This window comes from Ceratotherium simum, chromosome 35 (assembly GCF_057802395.1).
Source record: "Ceratotherium simum simum isolate JZ-2026a chromosome 35, ASM5780239v1, whole genome shotgun sequence".
NCBI lineage: Eukaryota > Metazoa > Chordata > Mammalia > Perissodactyla > Rhinocerotidae > Ceratotherium > Ceratotherium simum.
The window spans coordinates 23,292,171-23,317,969 of NC_141934.1; the positions used below are offsets into that span (position 1 = coordinate 23,292,171).

Below are 25,799 nucleotides of genomic sequence, written 5' to 3' on the forward strand. Positions count from 1 at the left end.
ACCCGCACCCATTAGCAGTCACTTCTCATTCCCCCTTCCCCTAGCCTCTGGCAACCACTAATCTGCTTTCTGTCTCTATGGGTTTGCCTATTCTGGACATTTCATATAAATGGCATCATACAATATGTGGTCTTTGAGACCGGTTTCTTTAATTTAGCGTAAGGTTGAAGCATGTATCAATATTTCATTCCTTGTTACAGCCAAATAGTTCCTAAACTATTTTCCTAGCCCCATTTCTATTATTCCTCAATTCAGACCCTAAGGTGGAGCTACACTAGACTACCTGTTCTCCAGTCACACTCTGCCTTCATTGAGTCTCCACTTCTTCCTCTTGGAACGGCTATACTCCCTCCTCAGACCTCGGTCTGTCCATTGAGGCCTCTCACAAATGTCATCTCTTCATGAAGTGCCCTGAGTGTTCTCCTCCCCACATTCCTCCTTTATTTCAATCGATGGTGTTTATTTTCTCTATGTATTTACTTAATTTTAACCCTCCTACTACACTGTGACTGCCGTGAAAGCACTAATGTTTTTTTATCCTTAGCCCAGAGCCTCAGACATAACACGTGCTCGCCAACTATTTGTTCACTTGTATGGCATTGGTGTAACCCAGTGGTTCTAAACTGGGAGTGATTTTGCCCCCAGGGGACATTTGGCAATATCTGGGGACATTTTTAATTGTCCCAACTAGGGAGTGAGGTGTGCTACTGGCATCCAGTGGGTAGAGGCTGGGATGCTGCTAAGCTGCCTCCGATGCGGAGGACAGACCCCACAACAAAGAATTATCAGGCCCAAAATGTCAATAGTACCAAAGTTGAGAAACCTTGCCATAAACTAATTAGTGCTCCTTTTGAATAGGTTAGCAAAAAGAAATCAAAAGAGATCAGTATACCAGTCTGACAGAAACTCTCATTAGGGAATTCATGCCCTTTTTTTTTTTCCTGCTTTTTTTAGGAGCCAGGGTGACTCCAGTGCAAAGCCTTTCCTAATGCCATCGAGGTGCCCTGGGAGCACAGATGGTATTTCCACCACTTGTTCGCCTCTGAGAGTGACAACTGACCTCCCAGGAATCCTTGAAGTGCTAGGAATGTAACTCTGTTACGGAAGAAAACTCTTAGGGCCTTTTAAGTGTAGCAAAATGTCAAAAGTGAATTGTGCTCCTGGGGGAGGGGAAGGAGTTTTCAAAATACCCTCTCCTGGGTTCCCCACGATGGTGAAACGTTTCAGAGCTGGCTCTGGAATAAATGATTCAAGGGAACCTGAGGCCTTGTCTCCTCTCCTTTCCAAAAAGTGCAAAGGAGCTTTGAGAAAGGATTCTGTTCGCATTGTGCTCCAGTGAGCAACTCATTTGCAGGAAACTCAAAGCACCTGTATCATTTAACTCTGAAAATAGCAGTCTCATCAGAGCAGAGGTTAACAGCTTCAGAGTCACATCTTATGTTCCTGCTCATCTCATCTAACCGGTTCTTGTGAGTGACACGGAAATTAGGTAATATATGCCCTGAAAATGAAAGGTAGGAGCAGTCTGAAGGAGTCTGATGAGGCAAGCAATAGGGGTTGACATGCTATTTTAAAAAGTTTGTCCTTGGGGTAGAATTACCTGACAGCCCAGCTAGGATTTGGTGGTGGTGTGTGCTTGAAAGAACAACATTTAGCACAGCTTGCATAGACATAAATGCCAAGCAGAGGATCCTTGAGTCTCCACCCTCTCCTCTGGGTGCTCTCCAATTCTTGTGGGCCATAAAAAACAGCAAGGTGTGACTGAATTCTTGGGATCGCTATATCTTTTATCCAATAAGTGAACTTTTTTTTTGTCTACATATTTGACAGACTGCCACTCCCCACGTGAAGTGATTTATTCAGTCCAATTTTGATGAAAACCCTTAAGGACAGAAACATAACATATAGAGTGCTTGGCACATTGTGAACCAGAAAAGTGTTTAATGATGACAGTAATTAGGATAACAGAACGCTGTGCTTTGAGTGGATGGTTGGCAGACGTATTAAGAAAGGTATAAAAAAGAATCATGTAAAGAATAAGATGAAAATCCCCAGAAGAAGTACACTTCTGTCAAAAGTGGACTGAAAAAGGACTAATGCTTCTGGGTGATATATATTTATGTTTCAATTGCCTCAAATCTCAATTTTCTTCTATTTGTGAACCCCATTCATTCAATCATTCCTTTATTCAACAAACATTATTTTTTATATTATTTATGGTTCATATTCAGTTATTCCTTCTTTTAATTCAACAAGTATTTACAAACCCACCTACTGTGTGGCAGGCACTGCATTAGATTCTAGGAATACAATCCTAAGCTCTTGCCCTTGGGGAGCTTAGGATCTAGTGAAATATTCATTCATTCAGTCTTTCATTTACTAAAGTATTTACTGTTTGCCCGTATGTTTTGGGGATACAGCAACAAAGAGTACAGGACCCTCAGATAACGGAATTACATTCTAGTGGGTAGAAAGAACAAGAGCAAAGGCCCTGAGGCACATGTGAGCATGGCTAGAGCCCAGTTAACGCAGGGGACATGGCACCAAATGGGGTGGAGAGGTATGCAGGGGCTGGATTATGTACAGCTCCACCAAGCATGGTATGTAACTGAACGTACATTCATACACACATCCAAATATATTGCACACATTTATTTGGTGAGCTAATCTTCCCATTAGATTACAAACTCCCCATTGAATTTAGTTATTATTCAACCTCAATAATTTCAGAAGAATGTTGCTTATAATAGTCAAAATCTGGAGAAGGCTACTGATGTCTTTGTTAGGGGTGAGCAGCAAGCTTTATGAAAAAAGGTAGGGAAGCTGCCTTTCTTGCCAAGGGCTGTCCTTTCGATGAGAAGAGGTGGAGCTGAGGAAGGAGACAGGAAGGGCCTCATCTTTGCAAGTTTTTAGCGCTGCATGACCTCTCCCGGGACACAATCCAGAGGTCGGGAGAAGACCTGCTTAGCCAGGTGGACCCTCAAGAAAATTAAGATTCAAGACAAAGAAATTCGGGGTCTGGATTTTTTTACTCCCAATTTGGCGGGACCATCTGCAAAGTCTGAAACATTTCTGTATGACTTGTCTGCAGTGGCCTGCATCTCCATCAGTATCTCCCCACCCCCACCCCCACCCCCAGCAGTCTAATAGGGACTTATAATATTTTCTTGAATGTTCCTAAATACTTTGCAAAATGGCTCTTCTTTCCAAACAGATTGCTGCCCCTAAATCCCTCCAGTGTATAAATTCTGGAGGCGTCACTAGATTTGTGTACTTCAGTTTCTTAATATGTATGCTACAGAACAATATGTGACCTAGTTTTCTTTCAGGTTTTTCTTTAAAGGGGTGGTGCTGTTATTTAAAACAATAGCCTTTAAAAGATACGATTAAAACAGGGGAGAAAACTCTCAAACAACCCACATGTACTTCTCAATAACTTAAGTCCAGCGTCTGGGGAATCCTCCTGGGTCCTGAACGTTAGGCAGGCAAGCAGAAAGCGACTACAACGCCCAGACTACAACTCCCGGGAGACATTGCGTCCACACCCTCTGCGCACGCTCGACCTCGGCGATCGCATACAGCAGCGAGCCCGAGGGGCGGGGCTCGGGCCTGAGCCGCGAGTCGTGGGCGGGGCTAGGGGCGGGGCCGTGGAGGGGGCGGCGCAGCCGGCGCCGCCCGGAACACGCTAGTGGAGCGGAAGATGGCGGCGGCAGCGGTGGCTGCCGCCGAGACCCTAGTCGGGCTGGAGCGGAGGAGCCGCTGGCTCTGACCTCGCTCTGGCTCCGGTGCGCGCGGCGGAGCGCGTGCGAGGCCCCGCGCGGCGGGCAGGGGCGGCGGCGGCGACTGCGCGCCGCCCTGAGGAGCGCCGCGGCGGCGGCGCGGCTGCGGCGGAGGAGAGAGCCGGCGCCGGGCCTCTGCGTTCTCCTGCTCCCCGGGCCCCCCGCCTCCTCGGGGGGGCGGCGGCGGCGATGTTCTCGGTCCTCTCGTACGGGCGGCTGGTGGCCCGCGCCGTGCTCGGCGGCCTCTCGCAGACCGACCCCAGGGCCGGCGGCGGCGGCGGCGGCGACTATGGGCTGGTGACGGCCGGCTGCGGCTTCGGCAAGGACTTTCGTAAGGGCCTCCTCAAGAAGGGCGCGTGCTACGGGGACGACGCGTGCTTCGTGGCCCGGCACCGCTCGGCGGACGTGCTCGGTGAGTCCCCGGCCCGGGCCCCCGCCCCAGCCCCGGATCCGCCTCCCGGGGACTCCCCGCGCGGGGCTTCCCCGTCCCCGCGGGCGGGGAGGGGAGCCGAGAGCCGGCAGCGGCTCGCTCGCAGGGAGCGCTTACTGTGTGCCCGGCGCCGCGCCAAGCGCCCCGAGGTGTCTTTTCCGCTCCAGCAGCCCCCATTAGAGAGGCCGGGAAACTGAGGCGCAGAGCGGTCGAGCCACGTGCTCAAGGTCACCAGCTGGAGAATGTGACCGTTTGTCCGAGTCCAGAACCGCACTGCTAGTCCCTTGGCGTGGCAGCCCCGGATGACCCCGTCCCCTCCCCCGGCGACACCTGCAGGCTCCGAACCTCGCTCCGTGTCCTCCCCCCTCCTCCCTCTGCGCGCCCCGGGATCCCTGCTGCTTGGCAGGCTCTTCCCGGCCCCGGGCTGCGGGATCCCGAGCGACTGTCGGACGCGAGCCCCAGACACCCAGCCGCATTCTTTGACCGGATCTCCATCCTTTTCGGAGTCCCGCGGCGGGGGCCGTTGGCCTGGTGAAAACACTCGCAGTGCATTCTTCCAAACCAGTCTTGCCCACTTGAGGTCACTTGGGATGGAGGAGAGTCTCCTTGACCCAAAATAGAATGGCCGAACACTCTTCTAGCCTGCAGCCAAGGAAGCCTTGAGAATTGGTGAAAGCCTTTTCAGGCCACAGGTGCTTCCGAAGGCCTATTCCAGTTAGGGGGTGGGAGACTGGGGTGAGAGCTCGCGGAAAGGGCTAAATGTAATTCAGAAGCAATCAGAAACTTGACCGTAATGTATATCTTTGGAGACAATGTATACGCCATAGGATCGTCTGCAGGTAAATCTCTTTTAATAAATAAAGCACTTCCTTTGAAATTGAAGGACATGCTGTCATTGAACTCGGAGTGAAAGGTCACTTTGGTTTCACTTCTCAGGTGAGATTAAGTTTTTGGTTACTTTAAATTTCATATGCTGAGGCAGAGTTTGGCATTGGAACAATTGGTCCTGTAAATTTTTATGACTATAATTATTTTTTAATTTGATCTCAGAATAACTGCCTATTATCTTTGCTTCTACTCCGTGTAGTGTTTGTGAACATGGAGCTGGAAAGGTTCTTCTCAGTTTAACTTTTAATGACCCCATTACCTGGATTGAAAAAAATCATTTAGTTGTTTAGGCAACACTCTTAATGTTAACTTTAAGAGAGACTCCTTCCAAGGTAGAGGAGCTTGCAGGTTGAAATCCTACAAATCTGCCCTGAAGTCAGCTGGACCCTGACTCAGTATCTTTTTTAAAGGGCTGTTAGTGGCTGTCTTTTTCCCTTACGTTTAGAAGCGCTTCACTCAATGAGCTTGTGACTTGTGCTGCTTTTTCAAGTTGCCACAGGATAGGGGGTAACAAGCCCCCTTATAAGTCTGCCATGTGCTGGCTTTTGTGATTTGATTGATGATTTGGGGGTTATTTTAATATGTCAAATCCCTCTGCTGAAGCTTGGTTTAAAAATTTTTGAAGGCTACCTTATTGGAGTGGGGTATTTATAAGGATAAGGGAAATTTTGGTGAAACCTATTCTGAAAAAAGTATAAACATACCATCCTGGCAGGAACCTGGCATAGTTTGGTGCTCAGCTTTGCCACTTACTAGCTCTATGATCTATGGTTTTAGGCAACAGCCTCTCAGCGCGTGTTCCTCATCTAGACTAGAGGATGAAGGGAGTGCACTACCTGACCCTCAAGGACTTCTGACCATCAGATCCTATTTTCTTTTTGGTTTGAAAAGACAACACTCTTTGTTATTTTGCACCTCAAACAACAGGCATTACTTTTTATCTTATTCACATGGGCACCTTCAGTAAATTTCTTCTGTTTTATATCTGGCGCTAAACCAGTGGTTCTGAATTTTCCTTGGTTCACAGACCGAGAATTTTTGACTACCCAAGGACTCTCTCCCCAGAAAAACGTGCATAGACAAAATTTTGCGTAGGTGTTCAGGGACTTCACTGATGCCATGAAGTCCATCCATGTACCACCTAGAGATCCATGTTTGGGTACCAGATTAAGCTCTGTACCCCTCCTGAAAGGAATGTCGCCAGGCATAACCAGACAGATGGTTGCTTATGTGCCCGTGTGTGTGTGTGGTGCGCAAATCAGGGGAGACAGTTTCTCTAGGACTGTCCTGTTTTGGAGGAGCTCTTCGGGAAAGCCATCTTAACTTTCAGGAGCCACCTGAAACAGCTTCTGGGTTGGCCTCACTTGATCTCTGGCTTCCACAGACCAGTCCGTATGATGGTGACTTCTGTTTTATCACAGGCAGGTGTCTGATTGTCTCTTGCTGTGAAAGATGTAATGAGTCTCAGCAAGTCTTTAATATTGCTTTTTACTCTGGAAGTTGGAGTTGTAAACTGAATTGCATTAAAAGGCCATGTTGAATAATGATGTTATGTTGAACCTCAGTGCTTTGAACCTTCTAGTTCTATAGATAATTCATTTTCTTTGGGTTGACACTGTTTATTGCTAAGTATCTATGCAACTTAGTGTGGTCATCTAGGTCTCCTTCACTGTTTGGAATGAAAGCTGTTTATTTCTTTTTGTGATAGAAAGAGAAAGCTGTTTTATTTATTTAATTTAGAATTGACTGTCCTATTAGTCATGCAGTGACTAAAAGTACTTGGTGCTTTACAACATTTTGTAGAGTCCCCACTGGATTTCTTGTAGGAAAAACCAACTATGGTGGGCGTGGTGCGACATAGGAACCACTCCTATCTCCTGGAAAATTGGCAAAGGTGCTTTTCTCTTTATTAGGTCCACCAGGAGTAAACCAGTACTAGCAGGAGCTGTGTGCACTTTTTCTTTTTTCTCTGTGGCTAATCTTGAGTTCTCTTATTACTCTATATGGCATGGATACCTAAGTACACAAAAATATGAGAGCTGCCTAGTGTGTAATTGCTGGACCTCCCACAGCCCTAAGCTACTTAACAATAGAATCAAAGACTGTTGAGAGTTCTAAGACCTAGAAATCTTGGAGTCCAGTTCTTTCATTTTATTGATGAGAAAATGGAGGCCTAAAGAGGGTCAAATGACTTTGCTAAGATTACTCTGCTGGTTAATGGCAGAACCAGGACTAGCACCAAGGCTCCCCAGTCCTGTTGCCTTTCCGTTGACACCACTGATTAAGTTTTCTTGACAAGATAGATGAATTCAGAACCAGTCTGTCTTCTGGTATTGTTTGTCTTTCTCATGTTTTTCCTTCTTAAGAGTGTGTGTGTGTTTACAACTTCTTTATTCACTCTATGACTCATAATTAAAATGCAACAAAACCTCTGCATGCTAAACCACAGTTTACTGAAGCCACGTCTTTAAAAAACGGCAGCATGGCCTATGCCATGTAAATTCTGACCTCTGAATATTGAGTTGTAAAGTAATTCTTATAAAACTGCGAGATGTTTATTTAAGCTTGATTTAACTTGAAACCTTAAAAAGAAATGAAAACAATTTCATATTCTAGCTTTTGGATCTGATTTTGATTGTGGCCAGGATTTTGAAGCGTTTTTGTGAGTAATGACAGTCTTAAAATTAGTTAAGGTATAAGGATTACATGAACAATATAAAGATCTAAATTTTATTTAGAAAGTGAATAGATTGAGTAGAATTTGATGTTTTCCAAATGATTAAAGTCATGATAATTTTAATGTATTTGGTGAAACCTCTATATCTAAAAGTGAGTTGTCCTTTGTTTAACAAAGCAGTCACCTTGGGAGAGTGTGTATGTGTGCTAATTTCAGCCTTTCAAGAAGTCCTCTTTAGAATTTCCCTCAGCTAGATTTCAAGCCTTGTCCAGAAACCAGTCTCATTATTATACAGTTATAATTTCCTGAAAGTCACAATTCAGCCTGATCTACCTGTTGACAGCAGACATGACCCTGATTGAGTTTTTTAAAATCGAGATATATAATTCACCTGCCATAACATACACCTTTTAAAGTGAAAAATTCAGTGGCATTTAGTACATTCACAAGGTTATGCAACCACCACCCCTCACTAGTTCCAGAACATATTCATCACCCCAGAAGAAACTCCCTACCCATTAGCAGTCACTCCCCGGTCTCCCCTCCCTCAATGCCTGGCAACAGAAAGTAGATTCTGACTCTATAGATTTGCCTATTCTAGACATTTCTTATAAATGGAATCATACAATATGTGGTCTTTTGTGTCTTGCTTTTTTCACTTAGCATTATATTTTCAAGGTTCACCCACATTGTAGTATGTATCAGTACTTCATTCCTTTTTATGGCTGAATAATATTCCATTGTATGGATAGACCACATTTTGTTTATCCATTCGTTTGTTACTGGACGTTAGGTTGTTTCCGTGTTTTGGCGCTTGTGAATAGTGCTGTTGTGATACATTCACGTACAGGCCTTTGTGTGGACATATATTTTCCATTCTCTTGTGTATATACCTAGGAATGGAATTGTCCAGTCATATAGGGTTTTTTTTGTTTTGTTTTTTGGTGAGGAAGACTGGCCCTGGGCTAACATCTGTGCCCATCTTCCTCCACTTTATATGGGACGCCACCACAGCATGGCTTGCCAAGCCGACGTACCCGGGACCCGAACTGGCGAACCCCGGGCCACTGCAGCCAAGCATGCGCACTTAACGGCTTGTGCCACCGGGCCAGCCCCAAGGTGAATGTTTTTAAAATGGCAGCAATAAGATGTGTAACATCTAAGATCAATCAGTGTTTTAAATATGCCTGATTTCATAATAATCTATGTGCTCTCAAGAGAAAATTGTAGAATGTTAAGGAAGTGTGAATTGTGGGTTTAGTAAAAGAGCCTTCAAGGACTCATAGAACAGCAGGTTTAAGAAGCCACTGACCAAAAAAAAAAAAAAAAAGAAAGCCACTGACTGGTTGCTGTCTCACTTTTCTGAGTGTTCCGTCATTCTGAAATAAATAAGATTACAGAGTTGGTGGATGGAGATATTTTGCTGTTTGTTTGTTAAACTCCTGCTCCCTGATATTTGTCTCACTTTGCTATATATCTATATTGTACTTTCATAAGGTTCTCATCAGGTCCCTTATTTTTAAAGTCATTTCCTCATCTGTTATACGGTCAGAGCTACTTTTCCTCTTCAATGTAGAGATTCTTGAGCGTAGTTTTAAATTTTCCTAACTTCCAGCTTCTCCCTCAATTTGTTAATAATCTCCTTAAAGGATTCTGGATGAGTCTTCTTTTGTAGAGCAAGTGATTAAATTTTAAAAGCCACTGTTTATGCTTTTTAGAAAATACATTTTTGTAAAAAGGTTTTAAATTGTAGCAGAAGACAGGATGCAGATTTCCTGCATGGTTGTGGTGGGGGTTTTTTGGGAGGAGGGGGACCTGGATGGGAGGAGGCTGTTCCTGAACTTTAGCACTGCTTTGTGAAACAGGGCGATACATAACCTGAATGGTTGCAACAGTGTCCAAATGGAGTTTGTACTGTGTGTGACTCAAGAGGCGCTACACCAGGTCAGAGGATTTGACCTACAATCATGTTCTTTGAATAAACGCTTATGTCAAGTTCAAGCTGAATGTCAAATTCATTTTATGTACAAACCCATGCCTTTTAGAGAGACCTTACCTGAAGCTTTAGGTTCAGAATTTTCAGGAAAATGCTTTGGAAAAGTAAGTTAACAGTATTTTCTTTCTAAAGAAATTTGACTTCTCAAACCAGACATTCTAGTTAGTTGAAAACCGTGTACCTTGTAAGTTTGCCTTTCAAAATTAGTGTTACCTTTTGGTCTCATTTTAAGAAGTGGTGCCCTAGATCCTAATTTTTGTCGTTAGTAATAAAATTTAGTGATCTATCTTGTTTGCAAGTTGTCAAACATTTTTAATATCTGATCTGATAGTTTTCTATCTCTCTGAGATCTAAAATCATTTGTTTCCTCTTATTAAACAGTTCACAGAATTGCATCATAAATCAAGAGTTTTTGCAAAAGCCAATCCACTGCAGAGGGCATTGGGCTGATAACACAATTATTCATGTAAACTTGAGTTGGCAAATGGCACAGCTCTTTCAATTTAGTTTAAAATTTTAAAGAAGATGCTAAATGCTTTTGAATAAGATCCCAAACAGAAGTTTCAGTGGATTGGGAAGCAGGCAGAAGCTTTTCTTTAAAGAGTAAAAGTATTGTACTCTGTTTCTCCTAAGCTTTTATTCAATATCTGACACAAAATATGATTCATCTTACCAGTGCTTTATATAGTGCTTTAGATTTTGCAATGCATTTTTATGTTTTACCTTATTTAATCTTTTAACTGTGAAATAGCTGCTCTTATCTCCACTTAATCTGCATCTGTTTCCTCATCTATAAAGTTGACTCATCAGTAAGGTTGGTACAGCTAGTATCATAGCTGGGACTTGAACCTAAATTTCCTGCTTGCATGTCTAGTGCTTTTAAATAAATGGTGTTGTTTTGTGCTTATAAAAGTAACACATATTCGGGCCGGCCTGGTGCTGCATGTGGTTAAGTGTGCGTGCTCCGCTCTGGTGGCCTGGGGTTCGCAGGTTCCCGGGCGTGCACCAACGCACTGCTCGGCAAGGCGTGCTGTGGCGGCGTCTCATATAAAGTGGAGGAAGATGGGCATGGATGTTAGCCCAGGGCCAGTCTTCTTCAGCAAAAAAAATAAATAAATAAAATAAAGAGGAGGATTGGCAGATGTTAGCACAGGGCTGATCTCCTCACACACACACACACAAAAAGTAACACATATTCAAAAAAGCACAGTATAAAACACCTGTAACGTAACTCAGCTATAGTCGGTATGGTTTCCTCCAGCCTTTGTGTATAACAATTGCATGTATATACATTATTAAATAAAATTAGATTAATATGTGTTCTGCTGTGTAATGATATTTTTATGTAATGTAAATTGAGCATATTTCCGTACTGATAAGCATAACTGCATCATATTTTACTGCATGTACAGTCCATAATTTATTTAACCAGTCCTCTTATTTTTATTTAGATTATTTCCAATTTTCTGTTATAAGTAACACTAGAGTGAATATCTCTCCATCTGAATATTTCCTTAGGATAAATTCCTTGAAGAGCTCCTGACTCAAAGGCTGTGAATATTTGCAAGGCCTCTGATATAAATATTAGCATAGGTCCCTCCAGAGAGGTTATACTAATTCATACTTTTCCAATTGCTATGGAATCGCTCTCATCACTAAGCTTATTGTTGATCTTGAGTCTGTCACATTTAACAGTGTATAAATTTAGTAGGTTCTTTAACAGTTGTTTTTGAGTTAAGTTTGTAGCTGGTGAATAGTTCTAGAATGATTGAGTTGTTTGTATGAATCCCAAGGACTACAAAATGACTGCAAAACCTTTGCCAGAGACGACAAAAGTGACTTACTACAAAGAGTGCTTTCTATTGAGGGACCCAGGACTAGTTTGACTCAAGCCAGTTCCAACACATTTTTGCACTGATTTTTCTTTCACTCATTAACAGACTATTGTGAAAAGAAAGGGAATTTCTTTCTTTTTGTACTACTCTGACTGTACATTGTGATCTTTCAAGGATGCCATCATCCAGCAAGTTTCCTGACTTACCAGAATTAGTTTGCACTGTCATTTGCGGTAGATGCAAAAGGTTAGCTGTGCTGAATGAAGCAAACTAAAAAGTGCTTCTGTTTTTACATCAGTGTTTGGATAGCAGTTCCGGATAAGAAAATAAATTTGAGCTATTTGCATAAGAGCTAGAAAACTGTTCATGGCCTCTAGGTTGACCACTAATTGGTAATATGGTCATCAGTGTTTCTGTGAAATAAGAAAGTCTAAATGGGTGTCTAATGCATGCATTGTTTTTAAAAACCCACTTCTCGGCTCTTGAGTGGCAACTTTGATCCTGTCGTTTTTCTGGTTGATAGTATGCTGAATTCACTGAACAATCAAGGGTCTTTGGATAACAGGTTAGTGTGTTTTAGGAGTACATTCCACACATGCATATTAATTTATTTACAGATCATTTGAATTCAATGAAGTCAATTAATACTAACCTATAACTAACTTTTATTCTTCTATCAGAATTTAAATTGAGGGGCCGGCCCGGTGGCTTAGCGGTTGGTGTGCGCGCTCCGCTGCTGGCGGCCTGGGTTCGGGTCCTGGGCACGCACTGACGCTCCGCTTCTCCGGCCATGCTGAGGCCGCGTCCCACATACAGCAACTAGAAGGCTGTTCACCTGTGACATACAACTATCTACTGGGGCTTTGGGGAAAAAAAGGAGGATTGGCAATAGATGTTAGCTCAGAGCTGGTCTTCCTCAGCAAAAAAAAGAAAAAAAGAGGATTAGCATGGATGTTAGCTCAGGGCTGATCCTCACACACAAAAAAAAATTTAAATTGAAAAATAATTGGCTTAACTTTTTGTTAGTGGCTTAAAGGAGAAAAACTTCTCCAACGTTTTAGTTACGTGGTTAAAACTAAAGTAAATGGACTGGGGCAGTGTTTTTACTCTCTGAATCGTTATTGAAACTTCTCTGAAAACATACATGTGGCGGTAATAAGGGGAAAGGATAAATTGGAAAGCCTGAAATGGAGCCTTTGCTTCAAAACTAGTTTATGCAATAAATGTAATATTGAATATGAGAAATAAGGTATAGCTGTATCTGTTAACCATTATTTTATAAAGAGTTTCTAAGATAGGCTCCCTTTTCTTGCAGTGTGGCTTAGAATCCTGGAATCTTCGATCTTAGAAAAAGGAACTCTCAAGAGAATTTGTCTTCCTGCCCCTATTTCACAGATGAGAAAACTGAAGCTTGGAGAAGTGATTTGGCCAGTGTCCTACATCCAGTTAGTGGCAAAGAAAGCTGGGAGTGGCGTCATCTCCAGGCTCCTTTTCAGGGCTCTTTCCATCAAGCCTTCTTCTCACGGTCTGTGAGAGTCTTGCAGGCAGCTCTGACCCACAGGGCACGACACCTTGTCCACCTCTAGGATGAGATAATGGATTCATTCTCTTTTGGAGTTCTCAGATGAAAGTTTCTATACCAGAGTGTTGGTATTTTGACTTTTCAGTACAGTCAGCTGAACTCAATTGTTTCCTGGTTGTCTCCTGTTAGTCCCTGACAGGTGCTGTGGAGAAGACCAAGAACAAAACAGACTTCAGCCCTGAAGTTTCAGTCTGGTGGGGAAGGCTCACATACGCACAGGAACAGTATTAAAGAATACACACACATTAGGTCTTGTGGAAGCATGGAGGCAGGCCTTGAGAGATGGGTTTTTCAGTAAATCAAGGCAAGTGAGGAGAAGAATGGTTAAGGCTCTCCAGACTGAGGGATCAGCAGAGGCACAGAAGATTCCCTAAACTACAGCTGCGTCGTGGCTAGAGAGTAGTTCGGGCTGGTGAGGTGGGGATGAGAGGGCAGTTAAGAATCTGATGTTAGAAAACAGATTGAGACTAAATTGTTGAAGGTCATGATGGCCATATTAGGGAGTTGGGTGTTGTTTGTTTAGTTTTTAGCTTTTTGGTGGAAAGCTATAGGAGATGTTTTTGCTTTTGTTGTTTTGGGTTTGGTTTGGTGGTTTTTGAAGAGGCAGCACATTCAGATGGTACAAAATTCAAAAGAGTGCACAGTGAAAAGTCTCCCTCTCACCCTTGTCTCTGAGCTGCAGTTTCTCTCTCAAGAGGAAGCAAGGTTATCAGTTTCTTGTGTATCCTTCTAGAGAATGTTTTTACATACACAAGTAAATAAGTGTATATATGTGGAAGGTATTTGACAAGAAGAGTAATATGGACATAGCAATCTTGTAAAAAAAAAAAAAAAAGGGGGGGGGCCGGCCCGGTGGCGCAAGTGGTTAAGTGTGTGCGCTCCGCTGCAGTGGCCCGGGGTTCACCGGTTCAGATCCCGGGCACACACTGACACACCGCTTGGCAAGCCATGCTGTGGCACCATCCCATATCAAGTGGAGGAAGATGGGCATGGATGTTAGCCTGGGGCCAGTCTTCCTCAACCAAAAAAAAAAAGAAGAAGAAGAGGATTGGCAGTTGTTAGCACAGGGCTGATCTTCCTCACAAAAAAAAAAAAAAAAAAGATAGGTTTGGTGTAGTGGGAGAACAAGAGGCAAAAGACCAGTTAGGAAGCTACTGAAATAGTATGAGCTAGAAAGGACTTTAACTAGAGCAGTGGATGGTAGTTGGACTTCAGACACATTGCAGACATAGAATCAATAGGGCTTAGTGATAATTGGACGAAGAGGGTGAAAGGGAAAGAGAAATTGAAGTTGATTTTGAGGGTTTGCATCTGGAAGCTTCCTTAAGGTTTCTAGCCTGACAATGTGGGTGGGTTGGGCGGCCATTAATTAGGGTTAGGAGATGCAAGAGAAAGATCAAGTTTAGGAACAGAAAACGAGGTTGCTTGGTACAAGAGGCATTTCAGAGGCAGAATCATCTGGCTGGTAGAATGCTTGCCTCCAGCTGGCCTTTACTGAGTCCTGAGTGCTCCAGCAGTGAGTCTCATTAGAATCGCCTGTGCAGTTTGGTGTCTTTACTTGGCTAGAAGGCCCAGGCCCAGCCTGGGCATACTGACTCTGGAGGTGTGGCTTGGGTTCCATGGGTAATCTCAGTGTGCAGTAAGAATTGAGAACTGTTGGGCTACGTACCAGGCCAGTACCCAGGGATGAAAACATGGTTAGCAGTGTGAAAGAGACTCAGCCCTGAAGGGGATCACAGTATAAAGAGGGAGAAAGGAGACAGGAAAGTCGTGATAGAGGTGCTGCAGTTAGTGACCTCAGGAAATGGTATTACTAGTTGTTATGGGATTTCCCATTTAAAATGAGAAATTTCTAATGAACCCTGGCACACGGTAGGCAGCAGGCACTTAAGTATTTGTTAAATAAGGTTACTTCAGAGTTACTTCTGGAAAAAAAAGCTTATTCATTTTCGAAGAGCAGGTGAATCTTTGTGTATTTTCTGGAGACAAATATGTGCTTGTTCCTCAGTGTTTGAAAATGTTACCTTTAAGTGTCTAATGGCATACTGAATGGTGCTGGGTATGTGGCCCAAAAAGCTGAACGGACCGCCATCCTGTGCACATTATCTGTGAGTGGGAACTGTCTTTTGGTTGTGACCACAAACCAGTGTTTGTAGAGCTTTGTAGCCTACAAACACTGATCAAAGACTTTTCTGATTGCTACAGGCTAGACTGGTCTATATGCTGGTATTTGGTCTTTTTTAGGAGAGGCATAACTCTCGTTTATTGCGCGTCGGCTGTGAGCTGAGCACTGTGGCGGGCACCCTGTAACACGTTATCCCTGTTCCTCACACCTGTGATGTCCATGCTACTGTTCCCATGTATGGGTGAAGATACTGAGGCTCAGAGAGCTGCCCAAGGACACCCTTAGTACACCTCAGCCTAGTCCTGGGGCTGGAATTTGAACCCAGATCTGACTCCAGAGCCTGTGCCCTTGCCCACTGTGTATACATTGCCTTTCAAATCACAGGTGATCATTTATTTAAAACTTTGTTTGACTGAGGTGATCTTTGCTGAGTCTGAATACTACTTAGGTACTAGCTATTCCTAGGCTAGTAGTTGAGCAAAGACCCATAATTAAAGCAAATAATGGTCTCAGCAAGCCTTGTTGGACTAGTCAGTGGGCTACAGGGACTTTGGTGGTCTCAGGCCAGCCCTTTCCTCCTGGGGACCTCCTGAGTGCCTGAACTCTTGCAGTGCACCGTGTGGGCTGAGTGCTGGTGACAGGTTGCTGGCAGAGGTGCAGTCGGCATTTACCTGAAGGTCAGGTTTCCCTGCTCTGAGAGCTCTAACTTCCCCTCTATCACTGTCCTTTGTCCTTTCCAGTCAGAATCCCAGGGAACTGCCAGGAATGCCTCTCTCCTCAGCCTCCTCCCTCACAACTCATGTGTTCATCCTTCAAGGCTCAGATCAGACTCTTCTCCTCTCCATGAATGCTTTTCTGATTCCTTCAGCTAGATGTAATCTGATCTTCCTTGCTTTTGTTTTTATGCAAGGTGCATATTTATTTTATTTTATTATAGCCATTTAAGCCTCTTCAAGCCCTCCTCCCCTACCACAGTCACTACCACTTGATTTTAAGTTGCTGTGGGCAGGAAATGTTTTATATGTAGATCCCTTTAGCTCCCTTTTGTCATAATGTCTTGCATATAGAAAATGTTCAGTAAAATGTGTTGAATAACTTTAATATTGAATGTAAGTGTAAAATGTAGTTCTAACTGGATTTATATAAATAGTTTTTGTCATCCCTTCCATAAAGGTAACATGTACTCATTACTGAAAAATTGGAAAGTGTGGAAAAGAAAAAGAAAACGAAAAAATTGTCCTGTTACTCAAAGATCGTTACTCAGTTGAACAATATGTAGGAAAAAATATAGCCAGTGTTCAGAAATTAAGGGACACTTCCGCACTTGACAGCTTATTCACAGGAATTGTGTTCTCATTTAAAAAATGGAGCATTTGTGCCAGGGCTACATGTGACTCTTGACCTCTCCCAGAGGGTGGTGTTTTAGTAAAGGCCAGCTCTTATTTTTATGGAGAGGTGAAGAAAGCAGAGGATAAATAGTATCCTCTTTGGGGTTAGGTCAAGGATATATGGTTTAATTGTCATAAATGTTAGGTTAACCTTTAAGACCAGAATTCTAGATCTAATCTTTTTTTTTTTTTTTAAGATTTTATTTTATTTATTTTTCCCCCAAAGCCCCAGTACATAGTTGTGTGTCATAGCTGCACATCCTTGTAGTTGCTGTATGTGGGACGCGGCCTCAGCATGGCTGGAGGAGTGGTGCCTCGGTGCGCACCCGGGATCCGAACCCGGGCCGCCGGCAGCGGAGAGCACGCACTTAACCGCTAAGCCACGGGGCCGGCCCAGATCTAATCTTATAAAATTATAAACAGAAGGAAAAAGTTTCTCTTAGCCTAAAGGGCCAATGCAAGTAGGCACACATCAGATAGTTGGACCTTAATTGCTGTTACTTTCTTATTTAAACATTAAATTATTAGGTGTGCTACGTATAACATTTCCTAATATCTGGAAACTAATAGAAGCCTCAGCTTTAATGGAAGCCCTTAATTCTGTAACACACTGTGGGCCCTGCCTCTGCTATTCATAATTTACAATAAGTGTGACCCCCAGATGATTTGTCTGTTGCTTCCTCCTGTCCAGTGAGCATTGCTAAGAGCATTCAGCATTTGAGGAAGATACTGTTGAGGCCCAGAAAGAAGTGAAGTGCCCTTTTCTGTGACTTCACCTTCAACTCTGAGTTTGTGTGGCAGAAAGGCAGTCATTCATACGCAAGTCTGTAGATACCCATGGTCCCCAAGCCACAGTTGAGCCAAAGCGCATCATTCTACATTATTTGGTATTTAAACAGAAGAGCTCAAGTTAGAGGAAGAACATTTTTATTTTAAAAAGGTTGACTTTGAGTTTCTTTGCCTTCACACTATTGTTTCCTGATCCTCTTTTTAGCATTTTTCACTGCTTTTTAAGACAAAGCAACTGTTGGAAGTTACCATCTCTAGTTAATAGAGTATTCTGGAAAATAGGTGTGCGAGTGTGTATGTATGCATTTGCATTTTAATTTGATTAATTATTAAATGATTTCATGTTTATTAAGCTAGAAAAGGAATAACTATTTTGTTTGGAATTCTAAAACATAAAATTGACCATTTATTCCTGCTTTGAGTCCATATTTGAGTTTTGTTAACTGTCTTGGACGGTTCCATTTCTTTAGCAGAATTTGAGTTTTGCTTTTGGTTCCATTTTCACACATTTTATCACAGGGTCGAATCTTTCTTCCTTTCCATCCTTCCAGCTTCATTGCCGCAGCTTTTGAGTTAGCTGTTCTGCTCAGAGATCTTGAGTTCTTGACGTAGACTTGGTCTCTGGAGAACCAGAAGACGCGGGCTTCGTTGTGGTTAACGCAGAGTGGTTGCAGAGGGAGTATATCACTTGCTTGTTAAAGCAGGAAGAACATCATAATCTATATAATTTCACCTCTAGAGAACTGAAAGGACTGTTAGTCAAAGAAAATTGTACTTTTCTGAATAACTCAACTGTTGAATGTATTTTTTCAGTAATCCTGCTTTTTGTTCCCTTTGGGATAATTATTTGCAGATACAACATTTCACAGTCTTGAATCACAGGGGAGTGTTCTTATTGCCCAAATAGTTGAGGCTTCAGAAATGTTGATACAAATGTGATCTGTTCCATTTGATAGAAATTGAGTTTTTACTTCGGTCCCATTTTTCTCTAGTTATAAGTGCTTCATGTTGTGATGCTTCTAGTCAAAGTTGGCTCTGAGAACACTAGATTATAGTATTTGAAGAAGAGCCTCGGCATCTAAAAAGAAGCCGGCTGTAGCACTGCAATAAATACTGCCTAATCAGTTCCTCATTAGATGAACACTCGCTGCGGAGAGTATAAAACCAGATATCCTTGTCCCTCCTGGTACAGAGGGTCTCCTGCTACTTTTTTTATTCAACTCTTGTGATCCAGCCAGATACTTACTCAATTTCTCCTCTGGAGTTTCAGTTCACTATCAAGTACCCATGCTAGTAGGTAGGTGATATGTTTCACTGATGGAAAAAATATCCCTGTAGATCTGTCTTGCTTCATTCGAGTGTGAAGCTTAATGTAAAATGTGTCAAGATCACCAAAGATGCAAGGAATAAAGCTGTTCACCTTTGGGTGCTACTTAATATTGGAAATTCTGCCAGAGCCTATTTTTGGATAAAATCCAATTGCCAAATGTTTCTTCACTGATGCTTATATTAAAATTGAAATTGAAATTTAGTGATGAAATTTGGGCATCACTTTCTCCTGGAAAATGTTGCTTTGTAACCAGTCGCGTATCAGGCTGAAAATGGATTTAGTAGGAAGGGTTTAGGAAGAATGGCAGCCACCTGCTGGTGGCTGATAGTGGAGGGTAGTGCTGGCGAGACCCAGGCTGATGTTGGCTTAGTTCAAAGTCTGTCTCAAGGTGAGCCTTTTGCAACTCCACAGTTAGGTGGCCGTATGCAATTGGAAAGATAGGATTCTTAAGCTTCCACAATTTTAGCCTACCAAACCTTTTTTCCTTGAACTTTTGGCCTAGAACAAAGCTATTAAGTAAAATTCTGAGTTTAATAAAACACTAAGTGACTTTTTACAGCAAAATTTTGTTTTTATATGGTTATAACTAAGGCAAAGACAAAAATGTGTTTATTAGAAAAATGAAAATTGGCTGTTACTTTAAGAATTTTCTTCTTATAAAAAGATACATTTAAATGATGGGAGACACCAGAATTATTCTCCTCTCTTAACCCTTCTCTTCAGGAAAACTTAAAATATTATAGCAAACAAAAATTATATAACAAAATATTATGTAAAAATTATAAATATCATAAATATTTTCTAGTTGATTATTTCCCACTTGATAAAACTGACAGTTCCACATAAGTGGTACAACTAAAGGAATTTTTTGTGCCCTATAGTCTCCTCTCAGCCTTTTGCTCAGCTATTTCAGATATGTAACCAACCATTATCTTAATCTAATAATGGTTTTGTTTTGTTTTGTTTTGTTTTGCTGAGGAAGACCAGCTCTGAGCTAACATCTATTGCCAATCCTCCTCCTTTTTTTTTTCCCCAAAGCCCCAGTAGATAGTTGTATGTCGTAGTTGCACATCCTTCTAGTTGCTGTATGTGGCATGCGGCCTCAGCATGGCTGGAGAAGCGGTGCGTTGGTGCGCGCCCGGGATCCGAACCCAGGCCGCCAGTAGTGGAGCGCACGCACTTAACCACTAAGCCACGGGGCCGGCCCTAATAATGGTTTTAATTGGATTTTGGGTCAAAGGAAACACTTAAGCCAGACGTGTGCTGGCAGATTGTTATTAATGGAGACATAAGATGATTACAGTGAATTAAAGGAAATAGCTTCTGTATTCAGTACAAACTCTTTATCTTGGCATTCAAAGCCTTTCCAGTTACTGAGCCCACCTTTTCAGTTTCACCTCTCTTCACCTCAAAAGAGATTGTAACTGGATTGATTAGTTGGCTGTTCCTTAAACTTAATCAGTTATCATATCTGTGATTGTAATTTGATGCCTAGAGTAAGATGCAATTCACAAATGAGCCATTTGGCCTGGAATTCTCATTCCTAAAATAAGATCCCCCCTTAACTCCTTGAACTTATTACTCTCTATACTCTCCCTGAGCATCTCATCCACCCCTATGGTGTCAATTCTGGGTCTTTGTCAAAGGTCTGTTCCTGATTGCGTTCCCAGCTGCAGACTCATAGTTCTTGATTTCATATAGAACATTTCCATAAAAATGCCCTGCTGGCCCCTGAAACTCAGCATACCCGAGACAGAATTCAATATCTTCTGAAGGCATTTCCACCCACTTCCCAACTGGGGAATCATCTAATCAATACTCATTCTTGAAATCCAGAAAGCTACTGATATAAAATATATTGATAGAGAGCCCAGGTGTCTTTGCATTCATTCCTTTGTATTTCTAATAATCGTCTATTCTGCTTTTCTCATCACTTCTAACCTCAAGTCTTGCAGCTGATGCCTGATCTCTAATCTCTCCCAACCCATTCTCTCCACTGCTATCAGGATTATTTTTCTAAAATATAGATGGGATTATATCACTTCTACCCAGAAACCTTGTTGACTTTTTATTATCTATAACAGTGCTGTTCAGTAGAAATATACTGTAAACTACATATGTAATCTTATATTTTCTAGTAGCCACATTAAAAAAAGTAAAATGAAACAGATGCAGTTAATTTCGATTAATATATTTATTTAACCTAATATATCTAAAATATTTCAGCATGTTCAGTATAAAACTCTTACTGAGATATTTTACTTGGGTTTTTTTGGTACTACGTTTTTCGACTCCAGAGTGTATTTCATGTTTAACAGCACATCTCAGTCCACAGTAGCCACATTTCAAACTCAATAGCCTCGTGTGGCTAGTGGCTCCCATAATGCACAGTGCAGGTCTATAGCACAAAGCTTAAAGTCTTTGGAGTGCACTTCTGGGCCCTCCACAACTTCAGCTCCTGCCCTGCGTATTTCAGCCTCTCCCCACTCACACAAGCCCCAGCCACACCTAACTGCTCTTTTCCTTTCGTTACTCATCCCTGCCTGTGGGAATCGGACTTACCTTCCAGGGCCTAATTTGAATGCCACTTCCTGAGTGAAGGCTGGCTCCACTCGCACAGTGCCCCATACGCATTAACCACTTGCTCGTGACCCTTCTGAGGCAGCATTTATGGGAGCCGTTCGTCTAGTTCCTGTGTGAGTGAGAGGCCTAGCTGCCTGCGAGAAGGTGAGTTCTCAGAGGCAGGACGGGTCTCACTCAGCCCTTGATTTCCTAGTCTTCACTGTGGCCTCTGTTTGCTCTTAGGGATATTCTTATCCTTTGCTGTTTGATATCTTTGAGATCTTAAGCAGTCTCTCCTTTAACAGTTGTCTTCTTTACCTCTGAGTGAAATTTCCCTTTATATCTGGATTAATTCCACTGCTTAACAGGTGTTCTCTCTCTGTGGATTGAAACTTTTGCTTAGGCAAGAGAGGAAATATTATTTCCTTGTAGAAATAACTGCCTAATATGAATCAGACTATTTCAAATGTACAGGTGGTAGGTTATTCTGGTTTTCCCCTGATTCTAATCCCAAATACAACTCTTCCTATTATATAAGTTCTTCTTTGTAAGTAAATTATAAATGTATACTAAGGCTTTTTTCCCCACAGCTTTATTGAAAAGTTTATATGCTTTTTGAATCTCTTTTTCCCCTAAAGAGATTTGGCCAATGGAATTTTGTCTGGGTTCTTTTTTCCATATAAAAGCAAACAGGTGCCTTAAGCGTTGCGCTCTATTCTGGGAGAAATCTGATTAATGAAGGGCTGTGTCAGGTCAGGCTCTGTAACCTGCTGACAGATTACTTAGTGAGTGCCAGGATCAACTCTCACGTTATCTCAGATTTTAATGGTTTTCTTGTGAAGGGCATTTGTAGATGAAACCAGTTTGTATTTAATGTTAATTGTGGCTCTTGGTCAGAGACTGGTTAAGAAGAAACTCTTTCCTCGAGCAGGCAGTAGTTTGAAAACAAATGATTCATCAGATAGAGTTGCAAGGATTGTAATTACATTGTTTTTTAACACAAATTGTTGCATTTAAAATCGTGGTAAAATCTTACCCTTAGTGAAATAAGAATTCCTCAAAAGAAGTTCCTATTAAACGATCTTAAATTCTCTTAAGAATTTTCAGATATCGTCACAACTGCTTGGAAAACATAGAAAAAAGTGATCTTTCTTCCCAGTAGGGTAGACCTCAGTTATCCTTGATGCTTCTCTTTTCCCCACCACTGCTGCCCCCCTATCCAGTCCACCTGTAAGTCCTTTTGTTTCACTGGATCCGAAATCCCTGCACGCTAACTGCACTGCCACCATTTCACAGCTGAGCTGCCAAGACAGACTCCTGACTCATCCCTTTTCTCCGCTCTTGCTCTCCACACAGCAGGCAGAAGGATCTTTTTTCTTTTTTATTGTTATCCTTATTACTATTTAAACTTTGTATAATGGAAAATTTCAAATATATATCAAGGTAGAGAGATAAGTGTACCTCTCATTCAACTTCAGTTATCCACTCATGGCCAGTCTTGTTTTACCTACTCCTCCATCACTGCTGCCCCCTATTATTTTGAAACAAATCCCAGACACATCATATCATCTAATCAACTAATTTGGAATTTCCCGGAAGTGAAATCTTGTTTATTTGTTGATCACAAAAGGTGAGGAAAGTTGCTGCCCCAATAGTGGTAAGTTGTCACCCTCTTTACAGTATTCCAATTCTATTCCTCTTATTTTTTCAGGATGTGTTCCATTTCTGTTTGATAAATGCCATCACCAGAAAAACAGAGTTTCATGCATCTATTTCACGTTAAGCCAGTTTTTCAGGGATGCATATATAGGCACTCTCCTACTTTTATACCAAATATATTCTTTAAAATGTTTGTGAAAGTTGAATGTACAAAAAATGTAAATGTGTATGTGGGGAGGATGTTTCATGCTCAGAAAGCCTTAAAAATTATAAAATCCCTAATTAATATTTTTATTATAAAAATACATGCTCATTATAAAAATAAAATTCAAATAATATAGAACAGTATGAAGTGTAAAAAGCTAAAATCTCCCATTTGTTCATGGATCACTTTCAGTCCATTATTTCCAAAACAACTACTATTAATATTTCTTATAGATCCTTCCAGAAAGGTTCATATATGGTCATTTAAAGCCTTAATAATAATTGGGCCGGCCCTGTGGCTTAGCGGTTAAGTGCGTGCGCTCCGCTACTGGCGGCCCGGGTTCGGATCCCGGGCGCGCACCGACGCACCGCTTCTCCAGCCATGCTGAGGCCGCGTCCCACATACAGCAACTAGAAGGATGTACAACTATGACATACAACTATCTACCGGGGCTTTTGGGGGAAAAAAAAAGGAGGAGGATTGGCAATAGATGTTAGCTCAGAGCCAGTCTTCCTCAGCAAAAAGAGGAGGATTAGTATGGATGTTAGCTCAGGGCTGATCTTCCTCGCAAATAAATAAATAAATAAAGCCTTAATAATATATATATCTGGCATTTTAGTTCTGTTTGTTTGAATTTAGTAGACAGAAATTGATTTTAATGTTGAACAGCTAGCTTAGTGTTTTGCAAGGAGTTGAACAGGAGATGCTGTAGTGTTGACTTTGATGTCTTACTGACTTTCTTGAACAGTAGTTTCCTCTTGATAAAGGAGTCTGGTGCAGGCTGTGAACTCATCAGCAGCTCTATGGACCTGTGAAAATCTCTGTGGCAGTGCTGTCCAATAGAAACATAATGTGAGCCACACATGTCATTTTAAATTTCCTAATATTCACATTAATTAAAAATAAAAAGAAATAGGTGAAATTAGTTTCGATCGTGAATTCTCTTTAGCACATCATATCCAAAATATTATTTCAATATGTAATCAATATAAAAATTAATGAGATATTTTATCTTTTTTTCATACTAAGTTTTCAAAATCCAATGTATACTATTAGTTAGAGCACATCTCCATTTGGATCAGCCCCATTTCAAGTGCTCACCAGCCACATGTGGTAGTGGCTGTTGTGCTGGGCAGCACAGCCCTGTACAGGATAGTGACTGTCTCTGAAGGAGGAGGAAAAGGGATGGGATGTGTTCTTAATTTTGTTCTATACTTCAGTTATTGAACAATATTTGAAGTTAAAAGCTTGCTACTTTTGTTATTCTTAATGATTGCCAGCTCTGGCTCAGTTGTATCATCATAAGCATCAGCACTTTTTAAAAAAATCAATTTTCATTCTTATAAAATACAACAAAGATTAATAACACAAATACTTCTATACAAAGATGATAATTCTGCTGAAATTGAACTCTTGGCTGGTAGGCAATGCCACCCTGTGGTGGCTCACATGTTTATTCATCAATATATGAAAGATCAAATTCTAAGAAGAGAATGTGGATTAGGAGTGTTAGTGTCAAATACATTAAACTTGAGCACTTTTTATTCTGAATTTCAGGGTAAGTATATATACTAGTTTGTAGTAAAATTAACTGTTAGGAGGGAGCAAGAGTAAGTATTCCTGAGAAGTTGGTAAGAACATCCTTTAAATGTGATTTTTTTTTTTTTTTTTTTTTTTCCTTTTAGGGGTTGCAGATGGTGTAGGAGGATGGAGAGACTACGGAGTTGATCCGTCTCAGTTCTCAGGGACTTTAATGCGGACGTGTGAACGGTTAGTAAAAGAAGGACGGTTCGTCCCAAGTAATCCCATTGGAATCCTCACCACAAGCTACTGTGAGTTGCTGCAAAATAAAGTACCTTTGCTTGGTAAGTAGATATCCTGTGTGCTTCCCTCTCTAAAGCCCAGGAGATGGTTAACAGCAACATCACTTACTAGCCCAGCGTCTTTTTTCTGAGGCTCTTCCTATTAAGCAGAGTTCGATAGAGAAGCTGCAGGGTAACCAGAATACTTAATACTGCTTGCAGAGAAGGTAACTAGGTACAACCACTTTGGAAAACAATTTGCAATTACAGCATAAAGTTAAACATGAAGGGACAGTATGTCCCAGCAGTTCCACTTCTAGGTCTACACCCTAGACTAAAGAAACTCTTGCACATCTTTGTATCAAGAGGTAGGTATAAGAATGGTCATAGTAGCATTGTCTGTGATAGCAGAAAACTGGGAACAACCTAAAATCCCATTTATAGTAGAAAAACGCATTTTGAAAAGGAACGACTTAAAGCTGCATGCAATGCCTAGGAACATGTTGTTGGGAGAAAAGAGGACATTGCTGAATACCACCTAACCGTCTGATTTCATGTATTTCAAGTTCAGAAACATAAAAAAGTAAAACCAATTGTTTGGGAATTCTAAAATAAATGCTAAAAGAAGAAAGAAAAGCAAGTAGTTGTATAATTCAGGACAGTGGTTCTTTCTGAGGGAGGCAGAAAGGGGATGGTGTCGGGCATGTAAAATTCAATTGATTACCTGTGGGGAGTTCATGTTGCGGATAGGC

At 41.7% G+C, this 25,799-nt stretch overlaps 1 protein-coding gene across 1 annotated transcript in view; it reads left to right on the plus strand.

Annotated features, from left to right (window-relative positions):
- The first annotated feature begins 3,723 nt into the window (after positions 1-3,723).
- PPTC7 (protein phosphatase targeting COQ7) overlaps positions 3,724-25,799 on the plus strand; it is a 37,411-nt gene continuing 15,335 nt past the window's right edge. The window contains exons 1-2 of the mRNA XM_004429984.3: positions 3,724-4,191; positions 24,931-25,110. Of these exons, the coding sequence (XP_004430041.1) occupies positions 3,969-4,191; positions 24,931-25,110 (403 nt within the window). The 5' untranslated portion in view covers positions 3,724-3,968. The remainder of the gene's footprint in view (positions 4,192-24,930; positions 25,111-25,799) is intronic.